Source organism: Euprymna scolopes, chromosome 39, assembly GCF_053919585.1.
Source record: "Euprymna scolopes isolate OS-2025 chromosome 39, ASM5391958v1, whole genome shotgun sequence".
NCBI classification, from domain to species: Eukaryota; Metazoa; Mollusca; class Cephalopoda; order Sepiida; family Sepiolidae; genus Euprymna; species Euprymna scolopes.
Window position 1 is genome coordinate 67,336,981 of NC_136520.1, and position 18,423 is coordinate 67,355,403.

The following is an 18,423-nucleotide window of genomic DNA, read 5'->3' on the forward strand; positions in this document are numbered from 1 at the left end:
AATAATATTAATTATATTCAAAAGGGAGACAACTCTTTCTTGCCAGTGAAAATTTATTGAGACCTGCATCGTTAAACCATATTAAATGACACGCTGTTAACATGTAGACTTTTACAACTGCACTGAATTCGAGGCAAACAGATTTAAGCATATGAAAGATTCCCTCCTTTCTTTTCCTATCAAATTATTTTTTTTACTTTAAATGATTTGTCAAAGAAAATTATCACTTCACCTTTCAATTTTCATGTTGAGAAGTTGTACAGTAAATTGCGACAATGTGAGAACCGAAAATAAGGTATTCTTCAGTCATAGGCTTGCTCATTATTTTCGCACTCTTGCTACCATTACATATTTTTTTATGGTTTAGATAATGTATATTTTGAGGAGATAAATTGCTGATTAGATATCAAACAATTTAAATACGTAAAAAATATACTAAATATTAAAAACAAAAACCTCCAACTATTATGGCCACCATTTTCTGCTAGATGTATTTTGGTGTCAATCCCAAGAATAAGAATATGGCTACCTGCAAGTTATGTCAAACCATCAAATCAAAAGTTGGCAAATCAGCAAAAACTTTTACGACGACTAATATGTAAAACCATCTTAGAAATGTTCATTCAAAAGAAAAAACTTGTAGAAAAAAAATAGAAGCACAATGAATATTCAGGGACAGACATTCCAGGAACAAGTGGCAGCAACTACGAGCTTCCAGTGAAACACCAAACTACTATAGAATCAATATTGGCCAAAAAGGAAGTTTTGAATACTAATGATCACAGGTCACAAGAGATTCATTATCTGAGAAGAGAAATGATTGTTGATATTCAACCATTTTCTGTAACATCTGACATGGGATTTAATAGGCTTATTGTAGAACTTTGTTTAAATTACAGCATTCCATTAAAATAAAATAAAAAATTTAAAAAAAAAAAAAGTACTTCACTGCAAAATAATTTTCAATATATTTACAAAAGTAAAACAAAAAAAAACAACTGTATCTTACTGAAATTAGCAGCATTTCATGAACTAGAGACATTTGGACAGCTACAACAGATAATACTCCCTTTCAGAGTTTGACAGATCATTGGCTTTAAAATGACTTTCAACAGTGCAGAACTGTGCTTAAAGTTGTTCCATTCTCTGGTGCACACACAGGTGCAATAATAAGTGAAGAATTATATAAGGTTCCAGATGAGTATAAAATTTTCAATGAAGTTTTTAGTCTTGCGGGATTCAGGAACAAATATAGTTGCTGGTATCAGGGAATGTGATTTAAAATAACTATCATACATTGTAACTCAGTCAGTGGAGACAATCATTACATCATTTAACAGAAATGTAGTTTCTCACTTTAATCGCTTTCTATTAGCAATTAGTAAATTAACTGAAATACAGGATCAGCTTAATTTGGAAAAACAAACTCATTCAAGATGTGATCACATGGTGGAATTCAACATATGCTGAAAATAAATTAACGAAAAGCTCTTGTAATGCATTGCTGTTGAAAAGATTCATATCTTAACAACCTACCAATGGGGACTTGTTTGAAAAAATATCCAGTTGCAAGAGGTGATCCATTTCAGTGGTGGAAGTAGACACAGGAGACCTACCACTGCTGAGTACATTGGCTTCAAAATATTTAAGCAAACCACCATCTTGAAGGGTGAGGTTCTTTAGTACAGGTGGTAATGTGTATGAACCTACGAGGAACAGGCTGTGTCATGAGATTAGAGAAACTAATGTTTCTACATTACAACTTCAAATTATTCAACTTTAAATACTGAGGAGACTATGAAAGCAGACAAGACAGATAGTTAGAACAAAAAAGAGGAGTAGAGCAGCAGCAGGTGCAGAACTTCAGCTTATAGTTATTCACTTAAAGAATTACAATTTGTACTTTGTAGTTGGTTTGTAATTTCTTTTTCTTATCCAATTGTTTAATTATATTCATTAAAGAATTAGAAATTGTATTTTGTAATTTTATTTAATAACGGAAAAAAGCAATACTAGTGGCCAGACACTTAACAAATGTTAAGTTAAATTAGCAGTTAATCCTCCGATTAATCGGCAAAGTGGCTGATACTTTTTTGATAGGGAGTAGTTAATTGCAGTATTTAATCTGATTTGATTAAGTATGCAAGAGTGTTTGATATGCATGTTAGATTCCGACAGCTAAATTCTATTTCTTGTTGAAAAGCGTTTGATTCTAAAAGCGTTAATTACTCATTTAACAGATAATGTTCACATCCATTTATATTTATCAAGATATCTAACTTAAGTTTCGTTGGAGTCAGTAATAAAAAAAAAAAATATTCGCTTCAAGGTTGTTTGAGCACTGCAGGAGATCAATCTCTGAAAAAGGGAGGCCTCAACTGCTCTAACTCGGCCTTTTATGTCATCATTCTCCAACAATAACTAGATGTGGAAATACAAACTATGGTTATGAGGAAAAACAGGCAAGTATCTTGGGAATGATTTTTAGTGCAAAAAAGTTGGGGGGGGGGTATAATTTTAAATCCTGGGAAGTTTGTTTTTTTAACAATCATTGAAGGTGACATTTTGTATTTTAGTTGCATTTTTTTTTTTTTTTCAAAAAATGTAGTGTATCATAAAAAAAAAAAAAAAAAAAAAAAAAAAGAATACTGGCATGAAAATTATTTCCTAGTTTCTAATTTAAGGTTTTAATAAATTTCTGTTCAGTATTGTCAGAGTCAGAAAGCAAAAATGTTTTAGCACTGCAGGAGACCACTCCCCACAAAAGGGAATCCTCAACTGCCCTAAAAAGGAGCTTTCATGTAATCATTCTCCAACAAATTTCCAATTATATTAAATCGAGGTGTCAAAAGCTATGGCAGTAAAAAAATTTTTAACGAACTGGATACCCCATAAAGTGGTATTCGTACAGATTTTCAATGTCTATTTTCAAAGTTTTTTAAAACCATCTCCAGACAAAATTGAAGTTTTCAAAACAAAATTTGGGGTTTGTCAATCCACAGCTATTAAAAAAAAAAAAAAAAAAAAATATATATACAACAAATAAATGTTATACCATAGTCAATAACAGTTACTTTACAACCTACCTGCATCATTTTTTAGTGTTTTACATAGTTTTAAATGCTTAAATGTAATATTAACTCTTTACAGCTTTTAATTTCCAACCAAAATGGCTGCCATCTTGTTCATTTATGCGTTTTTTTTTTTGGGGGGGGGGGGGCTAATTTTAAATTATCACAATTTTGCAGGGGGGGGGGAGGTCGCCATTGGAGAGTCCTGTCCACGCAAGTATTTTTTTTTTTTTTTTTTTTAGAGAGGGAGGGATTAATTTTATTTATGGCAAGCATCACTACTCCTTCCCCCCTTGTGTCTCCCCTGTCCAAAAAATTATGAGAACAAAAACACGAAACTACCTAATGTAATTTTGTGAATAAAGGGATGTAATTCTTGTGTGCTATTTCCGAATAATGTACTTCGATTTTATTTTCAATATTTTAATGGTAGTTTTATTAATACTTAAATAATTTAAGAATATTTATTTCGATTTTATTTTTAATATTGTGATAAAATTTTACTGGACACAAAGAAATTTTCAAGCCATTTTCCATATTTTCAAAGCAAAAGTCAAAATTCAACAACTTTTCAAGTCTGTACTTGTACACATCCCACTCAATAAGTATCCTCTCCCCATTTTATTTTTACTTTGAGGTCATCCCTTATCAAGACCCAGAGGTCAATCTAGGATATAAGAGTTAACGAGTATAAGGTAGAGAGTGAGATATGATCAGTAACAGTGGAACTAAGGTAGAGCCAAATTACATTAGAGGACAGCTCAAGAACTTATTTTAGACTTGAAAATGACCATGTTATAGTCAGTTGGGAAGCAGCCCACAGTATTGTTCCACAGACTGGCAGTTTTTGTGAAAGAAACTTTGCTCGTGAAATTTTTTAGTTTTAGGCATAGGTAGAGCAAGACAAGTATTTGTGAATGTTTTATGGTAGGGAGCATGGATTGGAAGCTCAATCGAGCACCTGTCATGAACGTCTCTGTAAGAAAGTAGGGATGCAATAAAAAGGTCCTTGCCGACTAGATTCATCAAGGCAGGAAATGGTGCTCTCAGCACCTCTTCCCCGGTGACATCTTTACCAGAAACATTTTTCCGACAAATTCAAATATGTCGGAAACTATTCAAATCTTGATATACTGTTTAGTTCTTTACCACTGCAAAAACTTAGACATCAGTTATAAAGTGGGATTGAGAAATTAGTACCCCTGAGGAAGGGCACTTTAAACTGCAAAAATTGCCTGAGTAGCACTGTCAGTATTCCCCAGTAAGGGCATTTCAGATTAGCAATAAACTAAACTCTTCTAGAAGAGAGAAGGCAAGGCCTGGGAGGGTGGACCTCCTAGAACTGCACAGAACTAGTATTGCATCACATCCAAAAGGGACCAGGTCTAATCTCTTGATTTGGAGAGGGGGGGGGGGTCAAGGATAAAAATCCCTAGCTGCTCTTAATATGAATTAAAAAAAATTCATAAAAGCAAAAATTTTTAATTATCTAAAAATAAATTAAAAAAAAAAAAAAAGTGTCACCACGATGCACAACTTATAATTTGAATAGGCCTTTAAAAAATTCAATAGGTTTTAACTTAAAGTTCAATCGTAGTGTTAAGTGGTTTCTTTGTTTTACAGCATAGAAACCATTTTCAGGTTGTTTAATGCCAAATCCAGTAAAGTTGGAAAATAGTTCTTTATAGCTTCAAATATTTATTCATGGTGTTTGGTCTGGTTCTTTTGTAAAGGAATTTTTTTTTTTTTTTTTTAACTTTGCAGAACATGATTGAGTTTTGAAAAACAGAAATAAGGAAAAATTATCACCGTTTGGTGCATTTTAGATCAGGAAGCTAGTATTTTCAGACAACTTAATCTGGTAGCACTCGATCAGTTTGATCGAATCGCCCCCTTAAGACACTTTATCAAATCTCCAATACTAATGATTACTACGATACTATTCCACTGATTACTGCACATGCAATAAACCTTATCCTCCTCGAGTGGTTTCCGGGCCTTGATAAGTGATGACTTCCATGTAAAAAAAAAAAAAAAAAAAAAAAAAAAAAAAACTTACAGATTAAGCGGTTTTCAGAAATTGTTGCTGTCATCTAATAGGTATTAATCAAATTTAAATGGTGACCTGAAACATTTGAATTTTTCGGCGGACCTGAACAAGTCCCTACCGTAAAATTAATTCTTTTTCACGTTTTATTTTTTGCTGTGGATTGTCAATAACAGACTTAACTTTCATATTAGCAGAAAAAATTTTTTTTTAAGTTTATTTTATGACTTTTAACATGGAGGATCACTTTTCAATTATAACGTTCTATTAAATTGATACCCCACTGTGCGGTCAATCGGTACAACTCTCCTTATTAAAGTGTCACGTGTCCGCCTAGCTATGGCGTACAAATTTATAAGGATGAACGACCGTAAAGTGGGATATCAATTTAATAGAACATTATAATTAAAAAGTGATCACTCACGTTAAGTCATTACAAAAATTTTTCTTCAATTTTCCTGCTAATATCAAAGTCTTATTAACGATAATCCGCAAGAAAATGTGAAAAGGAATTTTACGGCAGGTGGGGGCTCATTCAGGTGCACCAAATTACACCTAAAAAACCCTGTAAAATACTCCAAAGAAATTAGGGAAATATTGATATCTAATATCTATTGCCTAAATTTTACAAAAGTCAAATATCTGAATTTAAAGAGACTCCATTCCTTTCTTTACATGAAACTAAAGCCCACATTATCTATGGTTATAAAATTCCTGATAAGTTAGTTTAGGAGTGAATCCTAGACAAATATATAAACATGTACTCATGCCTAATATTCATTCAAATAACATGCATTAGTTCGACTGTCTATTGATAGTAGCAGTTTGAGAAAAATAATGGAAACTTAATTTGTCAGACCAGATACAAATCGCGATCACTCGACATTTAGCTTAAAAGATAAAACTAATCACTACCCAAGTTCCACCATTACTGATCATCACTTATCCTCGATAGGCCTCCAGGTCTTGATAAGCATTGATGCCCCAAGTAAAAAAAATTTTCAGCAAGAGACGTAGAGATAATGAACACGAGAAGAAAACAAAAAAAAAAAAAAAAAAAAAAAAAAAACTTACCACCATTGGAAGTGTCTTTGTTGTTTTTCTTTTTGTTTCGATTTTGGTTGGACCCTCCCTTCTTTTGGGCATCTCTTCTTTTCTTGGAATCTGATGGCATTTTGGCACGTGGTCCTGAAAAGAAAAGGGGTGGTGGCAAATTTAGTTAAATATGTGGGGGGGGGGGGTTAATGATTACTCAAAGAGGGTGAGAGCAGTATGTACTTACCTTGTTTACTAACCAAAAAAAAAAATTGCTTTGTCTTCTCAGCTGTTTTAAAAGTTTTTTTTTCCCCCCCAGATCAGGTGACAGTTAATTACATTAGAGGACATTACAGGAGATTTCTCTGGTTGCGATGATTTTTTTTCTTTTTTAATGCATTAATGGCTGGCACTGGGAAACTTTGCTGGCAAGATGTTTGTTACCAGACTGTTGCGTCGCGAAAGAGGGCAATTCTTCTGCAATCTATAAAGGTAGGGGCACATTGCTTCCTTTTCTTGACTGAGCAATCATTGGATTCTAGGAAAAAAAAAAAATTCATTTTTTTTTCTTTTCACAAATACTGCCATCCTATAGATTTCACGCATTACCAATATTGATTATCTTCAAATTTAATTTTTAATCCAGAAATAAAATCTGGGCAGGAGCTGCTAGAAAGGACTTATCCTGCCTTGATAGAGTTCAAAATAGACTTCGTAGCCTTGTAGAGCATGTCCTTTTCTCTTCTCCTGCAACCTCTTTCTCACAGAAGAGATGTTGCGAGTTTGCTTTATCGTTATTTTCATAGAAAGTGCTCGGCTGAGTTCCAATCTATGCCCCCCCCTCGCCAAACTTTCACAAGAAACACTCGTCTAGCAGAAATCACTATCAATAATTTCCCCCACTCTTTATCTGTACCTAAACCTAAACGTAAATTCCATGAGCAAAGCTTCTTTATTAGAACTGAACTGCACACCTGTGGAACTGTCTTCCGTTTTCCTGCTGATTACAATATGGTTGTCTTCAAGTCCAACGTAAACAAGTTTTTAATGAGCCGTTCCATATAAGTTAACAAATTTACCAAATTTCCATTACTAACGATTATTATATTGTCCAATTTCTACTGTACACTCTTAACCCTTATCCTCGAGTGGCCTCACGGCCTTGATAAGTGGTGATGACTATGTAAAAAAAAAAAAAAAAAAAAAAAAACAAATCGTCAGCTGGACTAGATTTGATGAATAGGTCTATCTTCTAAATTTATGGATCTTTGTCAAAAATGGAAAAAAAATAAATAAAAAAATACGAAGCACGAACAACTTCCATCGCATACATAAGACGCTGAAACGAAAAACTAAGAGATCGGAAAAATAGCCATCTTTCACAAACAAATCTAGCTAAGGAAGAACGATAACTCGTGGATTATTTTCATGTTTAAGACAAAGCCAGAGTTCGTTAACCTTGACTCGTTCATAAAAGACCCCTTTTTTCGGTGTTTGTTCCACGTGTATGATGAAATGTATTAAATTGTTTTAAGGTTAATTTTTATTTTCTTAAGAAAACAGCTTGTTTGTAATACCGAAATCCATTTTCACTAAATAATTTACACGATTGAAATAGAAAATTGGGTACTTCTACAGTTTATCGCGAAAATAGAAACGCCATTTTTTTCGGGCTCCTGTCGGTAAAATTAGAAATCAGTATTTTTAAACCATAACCGAAGTAGGAAATAAATAACAAATTACAAAATTGTTTTAAAATTATATTTTCTTACATTTCACATGTCTAAAAAAAAACTTTTTACAATAAATGTTTTCGTTTTCAAATGGCGCTCGTCCAGTTTAAACAATTATCAATATGTCATTTTAATTTTCTGTTTTTAATAAAAATATATGTTTCATGAAAAGTTTGGGTTTGTATTACTGTACACAGATTCGAAAAAGTTGTCAAAAAAATATATAACAAATAAATAATATCAAAGGCAAGATAAGTTACTTTTCTACCAAACTGGGTGCATTTTTGTTTTTATTCAATGTAACATATTTATTCAGCTCGAAAAACATGCAGTGTTTACCGATGTATTGGAAAATTCAAAATGGCGCCCGACACTCTCTTTAACATGGTAAGTTTGGGAAAAGGTGTCATGAATAATAAACTAGATAAAATACTATTAAAAAACAACCGAATATATGTCAACTTATGTCACGGTAACATAATGAGCGAACTTCTAACAGTATTTTGTCTAGTTTATTATTTATATCATCTTTTCCTGAACTCACCGTGACAGTGTCGGGCGCCATTTGGAATTTTCCAATACATCGGTAAACACTGTATTTATTTGTTATATATGTTTTTTTGACAACTTTTTCGAATCTATGTGTACAGTAATGCAAACCCAAAAGTTTTCCCCGTTTTCAATGATTAAATCTAGGCACCGCCAAAACTGGGGGGGGCAGGTCAGTACTTTTTGACGGACCGTCTTTTTAAAAATCTACCAAAAATCAGGGAATTATCCGATCAATACGAAATTTTCAGCGATTATTAAGAGAAGAATGAACTTTATAACGGTGTACTTATTTTTCATAAACGATATTTATATATATATATATATATATATATATATATATATATATATATATATTTTTTTGCTTACAAAACCCTCCCTTGTTTTGAAGTGGGAACAAATATGCTTAAAATAATCATCTGAAACTGAACACAACATATTGTGTTGTTGTAAGGGACAGAATTATAGATTAAAAAAAAAAAAGAAAAAAAACTTGTTTGCATACCTTATTTTGACGTCTGAATATCAGAACTTCGATTGTGTTTAATTATCCCGCTTTTGAGTTTTGAAGTGTGAAATTCGGTGAATATGTTAAGTAAAATAATTAATTTAAGTTAAGCAAAACAAAAAAAAATTTTTTTTAATATTTATACGAAAAAAGCCATTTTAAAATCTTTGATAAATAAATTAACAATTTTTTTTAGCGAGCCGAATAATGCATGACCATTATCAAACAGGGCATGCTTTGAAGAATCGATACCAAAAAAAAAATTCGATAAATATTGTGCCCTTTGTGTTAAAAATAGCATCATTTTTTTTCGATCCCGTTTGAAAACGTTTGCCGCCTTTCGACTACGGTGGACCAAACGCGCTGAAATAATTTTTTTTTTATTCTGCTTTAAATTGCCCCCCCCCCCCATTTTGGGGAGCCTGGCCCCCACACACATACACATTAAAAACCAAACTCATAAATGGTCACCCATCTGGTACTGGCCAGCCTCAGCTTAATACATTGAAATTTTCGTCACTGAAAAATAAGCTTTTTTGGCCTGTTTGGTCTCCCATAGTTTGCTCCTTATCAAATGCAAACGTAAACAGTGTCGATCTAGACTCTAGATCGACGCGAAATAACCGGTTACATATATGAATAAGTGGAATTATTTGAAGTCCAGGTACTTATAATATTTTTGCATATTCTCCTAGAAAATCATCCTAAATCTTAGACAATAAATAAATAAATTAATTATTTCAAAAACTTTTTTTTTTTAAATATTTAAAAACGTTTTTTGTGCAAGACAAAAAATGTCAATTAACTTTTGGGGAAAATTTAACATTTAAAATTTAATTAAAAATAGTAGAAAAAGTTTTACATTATTCTGTTTTCTATATGATAAAATTCAGGGTTTTATCTTTCTGGAAAAAAAAAAGTTACTCAGAAATAATGGATTTTAATAAATGTAATTTCGTTTTAAAAAACAACAACTTGATTTTGCGGCCATTTTTGGCGGTGCCTAATTAAATCGAAACATTTTCCAATTAAACAATTACGGATATATGTTCTCTTCATTTACTTTGTTTTCATAATTCTTTGCGGAAGTAATTAATATCTAGTTTAATTTTTTTTATTATTCATTTCCTACTTCGGCCATAGTTTAAAATACTGATTTCTCCCTGATTGTAATGACAGGTGCAAAAAAATGGCATCTCCATTTTCGGCGATAAACTGTAGAAGTGCCGAAAACTTAAAATTACACATCCTACATTTTCAGCAATATAAAATGCTAACATTAAGAAACTTTTGTATGAAACGAAATTTTTATTTTTCCTTTAAGAGATTTTAAGATTTGGTTACAAAAAAAAATAACTTGAGAGTACGACGGTTGATCTGAATGAATATTTTATTCAAAAGTTGGTACTTCTACAGTATTTGAACCGAAGTTTTTGTTTTTTTTATATAACAGTAGCCTGAATTTTAGGTTAATTTTGACAAAAGTCGGTTTAGTTTAAATTATGTAGAAGCAGGGTAAAAAATTTACTTTTGAATCACACGTCAACTAATTTCTTATTCAAGAAAGACTTAAAGCAATAACATTTAATAGAATTATATAACTTGTATTATTTAATCTACAAATTTTTAAGGCTCATATTCAAAGTTTAAAAAATACATAAAATACACAATTGGTGCTAATGGCAACAATTTTAGGCGAACCTGTACGAGAGTGCCTACCCCCTAAAAATGAGGGTTTTACACTTTTTTCAAAACTTTTTTGGAAAAAATAATAAAATCAATGACTTAAGGAGGTTCACTTGTTATGACGTTTTACTTCCTTGCTACCTGACTTACTGTCCATTTCTTTGCTGAAATATCACGTGATTAGAACGTTATAACGAAGTGGAACCCCTTCTTAAAAGTCATTAAATTTGTTCTTTCTGCTAATATGATTATCTGTAATATGATAATCGTGGGAAAAAAAAAAAAAAAAGTGAAAATCACGCATTTTAGGCGGTCGGTACTCTCGTACAGGTTGGCCAATTTTTTTTAATATTCAAAAGCCGAAAATCTGTATTTAAATTAATTTTCGTTCGATCAACTCCATAAATTCAAGTCAGCAGCTGGTGCGAGAATTTAATCGCTTCTCGATGGCTAAAAAAAAAAAATTCTAGAGAAACAGACACGTGTGTGATATATATCAAATGTAGAGAAAAGAGCGATAAAGCATACACTTGTTTTTTGTTTTTTTGTCATAGAAAAATGTCATCGAGATTCAGAATGTCAAAAAATAAAGTGGAAATTTACATATGGAACAAATGCATGAATTAGATTAATGGAATCCATTAAAAAAAAAAAAAAAAAAAAACTTGGGAGGGTTGAATTATATTTTGTTAAAATACATAAGTTTTGAAAATATGTAGATGGCAATTTAGCTACACAAAATTCTCCGCGTTCCATCCATATCTATTTTTATAACTTGGCTCTAGTCACGTATTGAGCACTGTTCATGTATGCCAGTTTAGCGAACCTTGTACATGTCCATATAAAATTAAATAGAGAGAGATTTAGATGTTCGAGGATTTAGGCAGTTAAACCAACAAACGAAAAGAAAAAATAAATGTAAAACAGTAGTAAAAAAAAAAAAAAAAAAAAAAATGTTTTTAAAATGTAGAGTAAAATAAAAAAAAAGGTAAAGTAATAAAAAAAATTAAAGTAATAAGTAAATTTTAAGAAATCAAAGGTTTTTCGTTTGTTAGTTTCACTACGCAATACCCAAATGGTTCGATAGAAAAAAGATACTGATTTTAAAATGCAGAATTCAAAATTTAAGTAAAATCTAATTATTTTAAGCCTTAAAATCATTTTATTACAATAAAAATGTTCTTGGAGTTATTGAAAATTTAGTTATCTGAACGATGTACTTTAAAAATGCGAATAATCTTAAAAGATTCCAACTACAATGACACTAAATGATTTAGAACTTTCGGAGAAAAAAAAAAAGATAAAGTACTGAGTTTTAGCGAGTTTTTTCCCCATTCTTTTCTGTTGATTACGTAATCGTTGAGGTTAGAACGAGTGAAACGTTTACATCCGTTTTCATATGGAAACGTCTAGCAAAATTAGGATTTCTATTTTATATAGATCGTACTCATGCAGAATACGGACCGTGCTGAAATAACCTTTATTTTAAAATCCCATTCTTAACATGGTAAGATGGGAGTTTTGTAGCTCTTCTCTTCTGTACTTTCACCTAACAATTTAAAAGATTAAATAAAAATTGAATGTAAAATCCTATCTAAAAATAGCACGGAGCGGATTCCACATAAGTACCAAATAAAACTTCATTTGATTTCATGACTTAAATCAAAAGTCACAAAGATCAGGTTATCTTTTCCGGTGGGGGGGGGGGACTAACGCCTGATCTTACATGAGATATATAGATATAGCTCGTCTGAGCTTTATTCTATGACTTCCTTCCCCTACCAAACTGTTACAAACAAAGAAAAAGAAAAATACACTCGTCTAACTACAACCACTATCAACAAGTTCCCCCTACTATCTGTGCCTAAATCTAAACAAATTCCATGAACAGAGTTTCTTTCTTAGAATTGCCCGCCCGTGGAACCGTTCCACTGGTCTGCTTCCCGACTTATAACAACATTATAGTCGTCTTCAAGTCCAATGCAAACAAGTTCTTGTTGAGCCGCCCCCTTAATTGAATTCTCCCAATTTCCACTATTAACAACTACGCTGTTGTCTCATCGACTAATCTTGTCATCGAGTGGCCTCCGGGCCATAAATGGTGAGTACGCTGAGTACCTCCCTTGTAAAAAAAAAAAAAAATCCTTCAAACGTGAGTTAATAAAGTAAATGTCAATTTTCCTCAATCGATCAGCTAACATTAAAAGTAAAAATATATATTCACTAAGTAGTGAGATCATATATATATATATGATTTCTATTGCAATTTCTCTCCTAATTTTCGGATTTTGTAATCATGCCCGTATATCTTTTTCTTTTAAAATTGATAAGTGCCTTTTCTTCTGAGGAGTTAAGGGCGAAATAAATTCAATAATTAACTACGATTACATGAATGATTTTGCACTACGAAACAGATGTTGTCAAGAATTGTGCATGCATGTCATATGTTATATACTTAAAAGAATAAACGGTAAGATGGTCAACATCTTCAAATTTGGAATATAGTTTTGTCATTCATTTGTTTGTTAGGTGTATCAGAATTTGGGGGAATTTGACACCCCTAACAGAAAACTGCAAATAAAATATAAAAACTCGTAATTTCTCTTTTTAAAGTGGGTTGTTTATTCTGTATGGAATATACTTCCAAAATAAACTATTAAAGTTGTTTAAAAAATAGAAATATTTTTTATTTTTAAAAAAAAACTGTTTACGAAGTGCCGGTGCCGGTGCGCGTTCAACCAGCCATTTTTTTTACGTAATGAAATAAACTGAATTTTACGAGTGAAATTTTTTTCAATTTTTAAACTTTAAAAATCTATCGAAATTATTTCGATTGGTTCAATTTTTACGATATTTTCAGGGTCAATGTGAAATTTTATGCTCTTTCCCAATAAACCGAATATATTATTTTCAGACACATTTTTTTAAATTCATCCCACCCCCCCATTTTGAAATGTCTATTAAAAATTATATATAACTTTGGCACATAAATTATTTATCACAAATTTAACATAAAAGATCAATAAAATATTCTAATTTAAAAAGTGTTTTTGGAAATTTACCTGTAATGTCCAAAGTGTAAAACTTTTTTTTTTTTTTTAAATGAAAGCTCATGTTATGATTATATCGTCAAGTAAATAACGGAGTCTGACGGCAATTTTTTCTATTTCATTCAAAGTTTTTTTTTTTTGTTGTTGTTTTTAGATATTTAAAAAAAAATCCATTTGATAAAGTAGAAATAATATAATAATCAAAAAACTCATTTCATTAGGAGAATTAAAAAAAAAAAAAAATTGGTCGACTGGATTTTTTGTTTAACGGGAAAAACTTATAAGTGAACGTAACGTGTGCTTCCCCCCCCCCTACGGAGGACCAAAAATACTAATTTTGGTTAACAGCACGCAATGAAAAAAAAAAAAACATCAATTATGTCCCTTTGACGAATCCGTATTTGATAAATTGCAAATAAGCAGCAGCAGCGCTTTAAGCGTACGGCGCAAAACGTGTTGCGAAAATGCGATTTTCTACGACCCTCGCTTTAAAAAAAATTTTATTTTAAAAAATACATGGAATATAAAATATAAATATGGACAATTCTTATAAAATTTTTTTTTTTTTTTTTTTTTTTTTTTTTTTTTACAGATTTTTTAGCATTTATATATACTGAATAGATTTTGGTACCATTTAAAATTTGTTGAATTTCGTGAAATCTTTTAAAACCGAGGGAAAAAAATATTGTATTTTTTCGATTAAACCTTTCATTATTTTAAAATTTGGTCTTTCCTCAGTTTATTGAAAAAAAAAAAAAAAAATTACGGTTTGAAATTGCATTTTCATATTGATTATAAGCTTCGAAACAGTCTATATAATCAGATGTTTATTTAAGTTTTCAATGGCGGTTTCTGATACTCCTAATGCTCTGTAGTTACATTGAGCGCCATAATTTAAAGGAGTGGTATAAATAACAAGTGAAATAAACACTTCCCCATATATACATACACACACGCACACATAGCAAAAACGAGTGTGCAATAATACATAACTTTGGTTTATAAATTTTAATTCTAGTCAGAAATACAAGTTTTTGTCCAAAATTCCCGATATTAAAAAATAAAAATCTGAATGATGTACGTACACGTGATGAAACGAAAATATGAGTCTAAAAATTGATCAAGCAGTTTTATTTTGTAAAGGAGATAACTTTCAGGCGATTAATAGTAATTACAACATGAATTATTGTGGAGTTATCTTCCTTTGTTTCTCTCTTTTTTTTTTTTAAAAGCAGGCGAGAATCACTCCTCGGCACTAATAATTTTTTTTCTTTAAGAAAAAAACTACTACTTATTTAAGAAAAACTACCTGATAAATTTATATCATTTTTGGAATGTGACCTTTTTTTCACGGGTACTTCAGATTTTTTATTTTTTGATATAGGGGAAATTCTGGACAAGAACCTAAATCCATTTTTGTCCGTCAATTTAAAATCGATTCAAATATATTAGAGACGCAAAACTGGTCACGAATTTCTTCATGATCGTCCGATAATGATTTTAAAGTCTTTAAACTGTCAAAATAATTTATGGATAATTATATCTGGCAATCTCGGCTAAACGTTGATTGCTTTAATAGGCGAAAGTGTCAGATTTCTTTGTTAAAAAATCTTGATAAAATAACATTCAAAAGTATTATTTTAGTTTTAAGACGTGAAGTATTTTTCTTTTTAATTAATGAAAATTAATTTAAATGTTCTATTAAAATATAACGTACTGTATTTTTTCTTCTTTCTAAGAATTTATTTTTTCTGAGGAGTATATGCACAAGATGTTATTCCTTTATATATGCTGTTATATTTAAACAAAAGCTAAGCAAAAAAGGATTGGTATATAAACATAATTGGAAAAGAAATTACAAAACACAGACACACACACATATACACACACAGTGTTGAGACGATTAATCGAATCGAGAATCGGAAAAATCGGTAAAACTATACAAACACCGTGACAGCGAATTAACCCTACGCCTAACCCTGTCACGGTGTTTGTATAATAATACCGAAAAATCGGGGTAACGGAAACATTTGTACATATTTTCCGATGGCAAAACGATTGTTTTGTCTTTTTTATTTGAATATGCTTACGGCAAACTCTTCATTTGTCGGTAGTAATTATAAATATTTATTGGTTTTTAATAAAAAAAAAAAAAAAAAAACCGAAAATCAAGTGTATTTTTAGTATTTTCGTTTTTTTTTTTGTTTTTTTTTGGGGGGAAATATCTCCACATTTAACATGTGCTTTTATGGCAATCGGGGGAAAATAACTATAAATGTTTACAGATTTATAAAGAATCGGAATCGAAGATTTAGTGAGGAATCGGTAAAAATATTGGAATCGTCCCATCACTAATATATATTATATATATCATATATATAGTAAGCAATTAGAATGTAATACAGCGTAACCCTGATATAAGAGAAAATTGTCCCTCTACCGTTCTTATATCCGGGTAATACAGACTAATTTGGGACCAGAGAAAATCGCTCATATCCTGTTTTTCTTATATTCGGGTTACACTAAAAGGATGGGCCCATTATATAAGTTTTTCATTGTTCTAAAAAAATTTTTTTTCAATCAAGAAGAACGTCATTTCTAGACGATTATCAGATTTGTAAATTTTTAAAAATTTTTTTGATGATGTAATAAAGTATTTAAAAAAATATTTTAATATCGATTCGTTTTTAAATAGAAAATTGTCCCAATATTTTTTTCACGCTTGGACATTTGCATCTAACGTCCAGTTACTCAGGTTTTTGGGGTTTTTTTTTTTAAGTTAAAAAATATAGAAAATAACTTTGATGAAAAATTGGGGGTTATCTTGAACTTTTCAGCTTCAAGATGGTGATCATCACTGATGATCATCTTGAAGCTGAAAAGTTCAAGTTGTATAACAATTTTGATCAATTTAATAACTAAATAAAATTTTAAAACTAATCGTATAAAAATTCGATAATAAAATTGTCATCTATAAAAAAAAAAATAAAAAAAAGTGGGAATCTGAAACCGTACACATGGAAAAGTAGAAAATAAAATTTGGGTTAAATTCAAGTAAAGTCCCCCAACGCTTGCTGCGGGCCTGTCAGACTAAAAAAAAAAAAAAAAAAAAAAAAAAAAAAACAGAATATTACCAAAATATTTTTTTTTAATTTTCATAAATCTTAACAGTAAATAACAATAAAACTTTATGAAAATATTCTGTATTGGACACTTTTTTTTTTTAAATTTTAGTCTGACAGGCTCGCACGCAGCAAACGTCGGGGGGGGGGGCGCTTTACTTAAATTTAACCAAAATTCGTAATTTCTTAGATTATCTTGAATTTTTCAGTTTTGAAATGATTCTAATAATCAGATCTTAACGAAATTAGTCGGTACTTATGCAGTATGCACTTATATTGTACCGGGCTGAAATAGCGTTATTTAGAAAGCCATTCTTAACTTAAGGGTATCTTGTAATATTCTGTACTTTCACATAATTTAATAAGAAATCCTAAAATTTGAAAATATTAAATAAAAAAATAAAATAAAATAAATAGCGCGATGCACTAAGTATATGAGCACCATTGGTGCTCATATACTTAGTGCATCGCGCTCAGCACCAACAATTAAATTGAATTAAGGTAAAACTAGAACTACTTTTGGTTAAGATAATGTTGCTTCAGTGACCGCCATTTTAAAGCAGAAAAGTTCAAGATGGCCATTTGTGAAATAATTTGTTAAAGAAAGAAAAAAAAAATGTATCAAACTTTGAGTGAAAATGATTTTAAGCAGTTGTTGAATGAACCTATGAATTAAAAAAATATTACGATAAAATTCAGGTGACAGTAATAAAGTTAGTAGACACAAAAATATAAATATATATTAAAATCTACTTTAATTTAGTTTATGTCTTTCTTTTTTTATATATAAATTTAAGCTAAAAATACGTCAAGCCGCGCAATTTTTTTTTTTTTTTTTTTGTCTTTAAAGAAAAAAAGGAAATTGAAACTATGGCGGTGAATTGGCTTTTAACTGCTGAAACGAAATTACGATTTTTCTTTTTTGAATAAGATAGAAATAAGTTTAAAAGATCAAATCAATTAAAATTGTTGTTGACGTCGTTCTGACTTGAGGAAACTTACCAATGGAAACAGTCCCGAAAAAAAAGACACTTGAATGAATAAAAATGTGGACTACAGAAACTGTATATGCCACATGCGCTGGTGTGCCAGACTGCTTCAAACTACTATGGCGGCTGCCGGCCTTCGTCGTTCAGCACAAAATCAAAACCTCTGCTTCTGATTGGTTAATATTCAATTTCATTTTCATCAAAAATAATTTTAAAATCTCTAAAAGCATATAATATTTTCAATTACTAACGTAACTTTTAATCTAGTTATCAAATTTTTATATTTTAATTAAAAAAAAAAAATGTATATTTAAAAAAAAAAAAAAAAAAAAAAATCAGGATCACGTGACGAAAGGCACAATGAGAGCTTGTGCTGGAGCTCATTTATCTTTTAGTAATTCCTCAATTTGTTCCATAATGAAACTTTTAACTTCCTTCCGATGTAGCTGTTTTAGTTATTTATTGCGTTTGATCGATCCGTGAGATAGAAAAACGATTATTTTAAACTGTAGAAAACAAAGGATATATTCTTCCTAATACATGAATTGGACGGGGACGTTTCATTCATTCATAAAAAAAACGTAAGGGAGGGGATCGTTTCGACGTTTCATCCCCCCCCACACACACACAAAG

General features: G+C 30.8%; 1 protein-coding gene across 1 annotated transcript in view; it reads right to left on the reverse strand.

Moving 5' to 3' along the window:
- The window catches only part of LOC145263823 (ATP-binding cassette sub-family F member 2-like), a 65,039-nt gene extending 47,093 nt beyond the window's left edge, over window positions 1–17,946 (reverse strand). The window contains exons 1-2 of the mRNA XM_080120888.1: window positions 17,804–17,946; window positions 6,193–6,306 (exon numbers count right to left, since the gene is read on the reverse strand). Of these exons, the coding sequence (XP_079977014.1) occupies window positions 6,193–6,292 (100 nt within the window). The 5' untranslated portion in view covers window positions 6,293–6,306; window positions 17,804–17,946. The remainder of the gene's footprint in view (window positions 1–6,192; window positions 6,307–17,803) is intronic.
- Window positions 17,947–18,423: the final 477 nt, after the last annotated feature.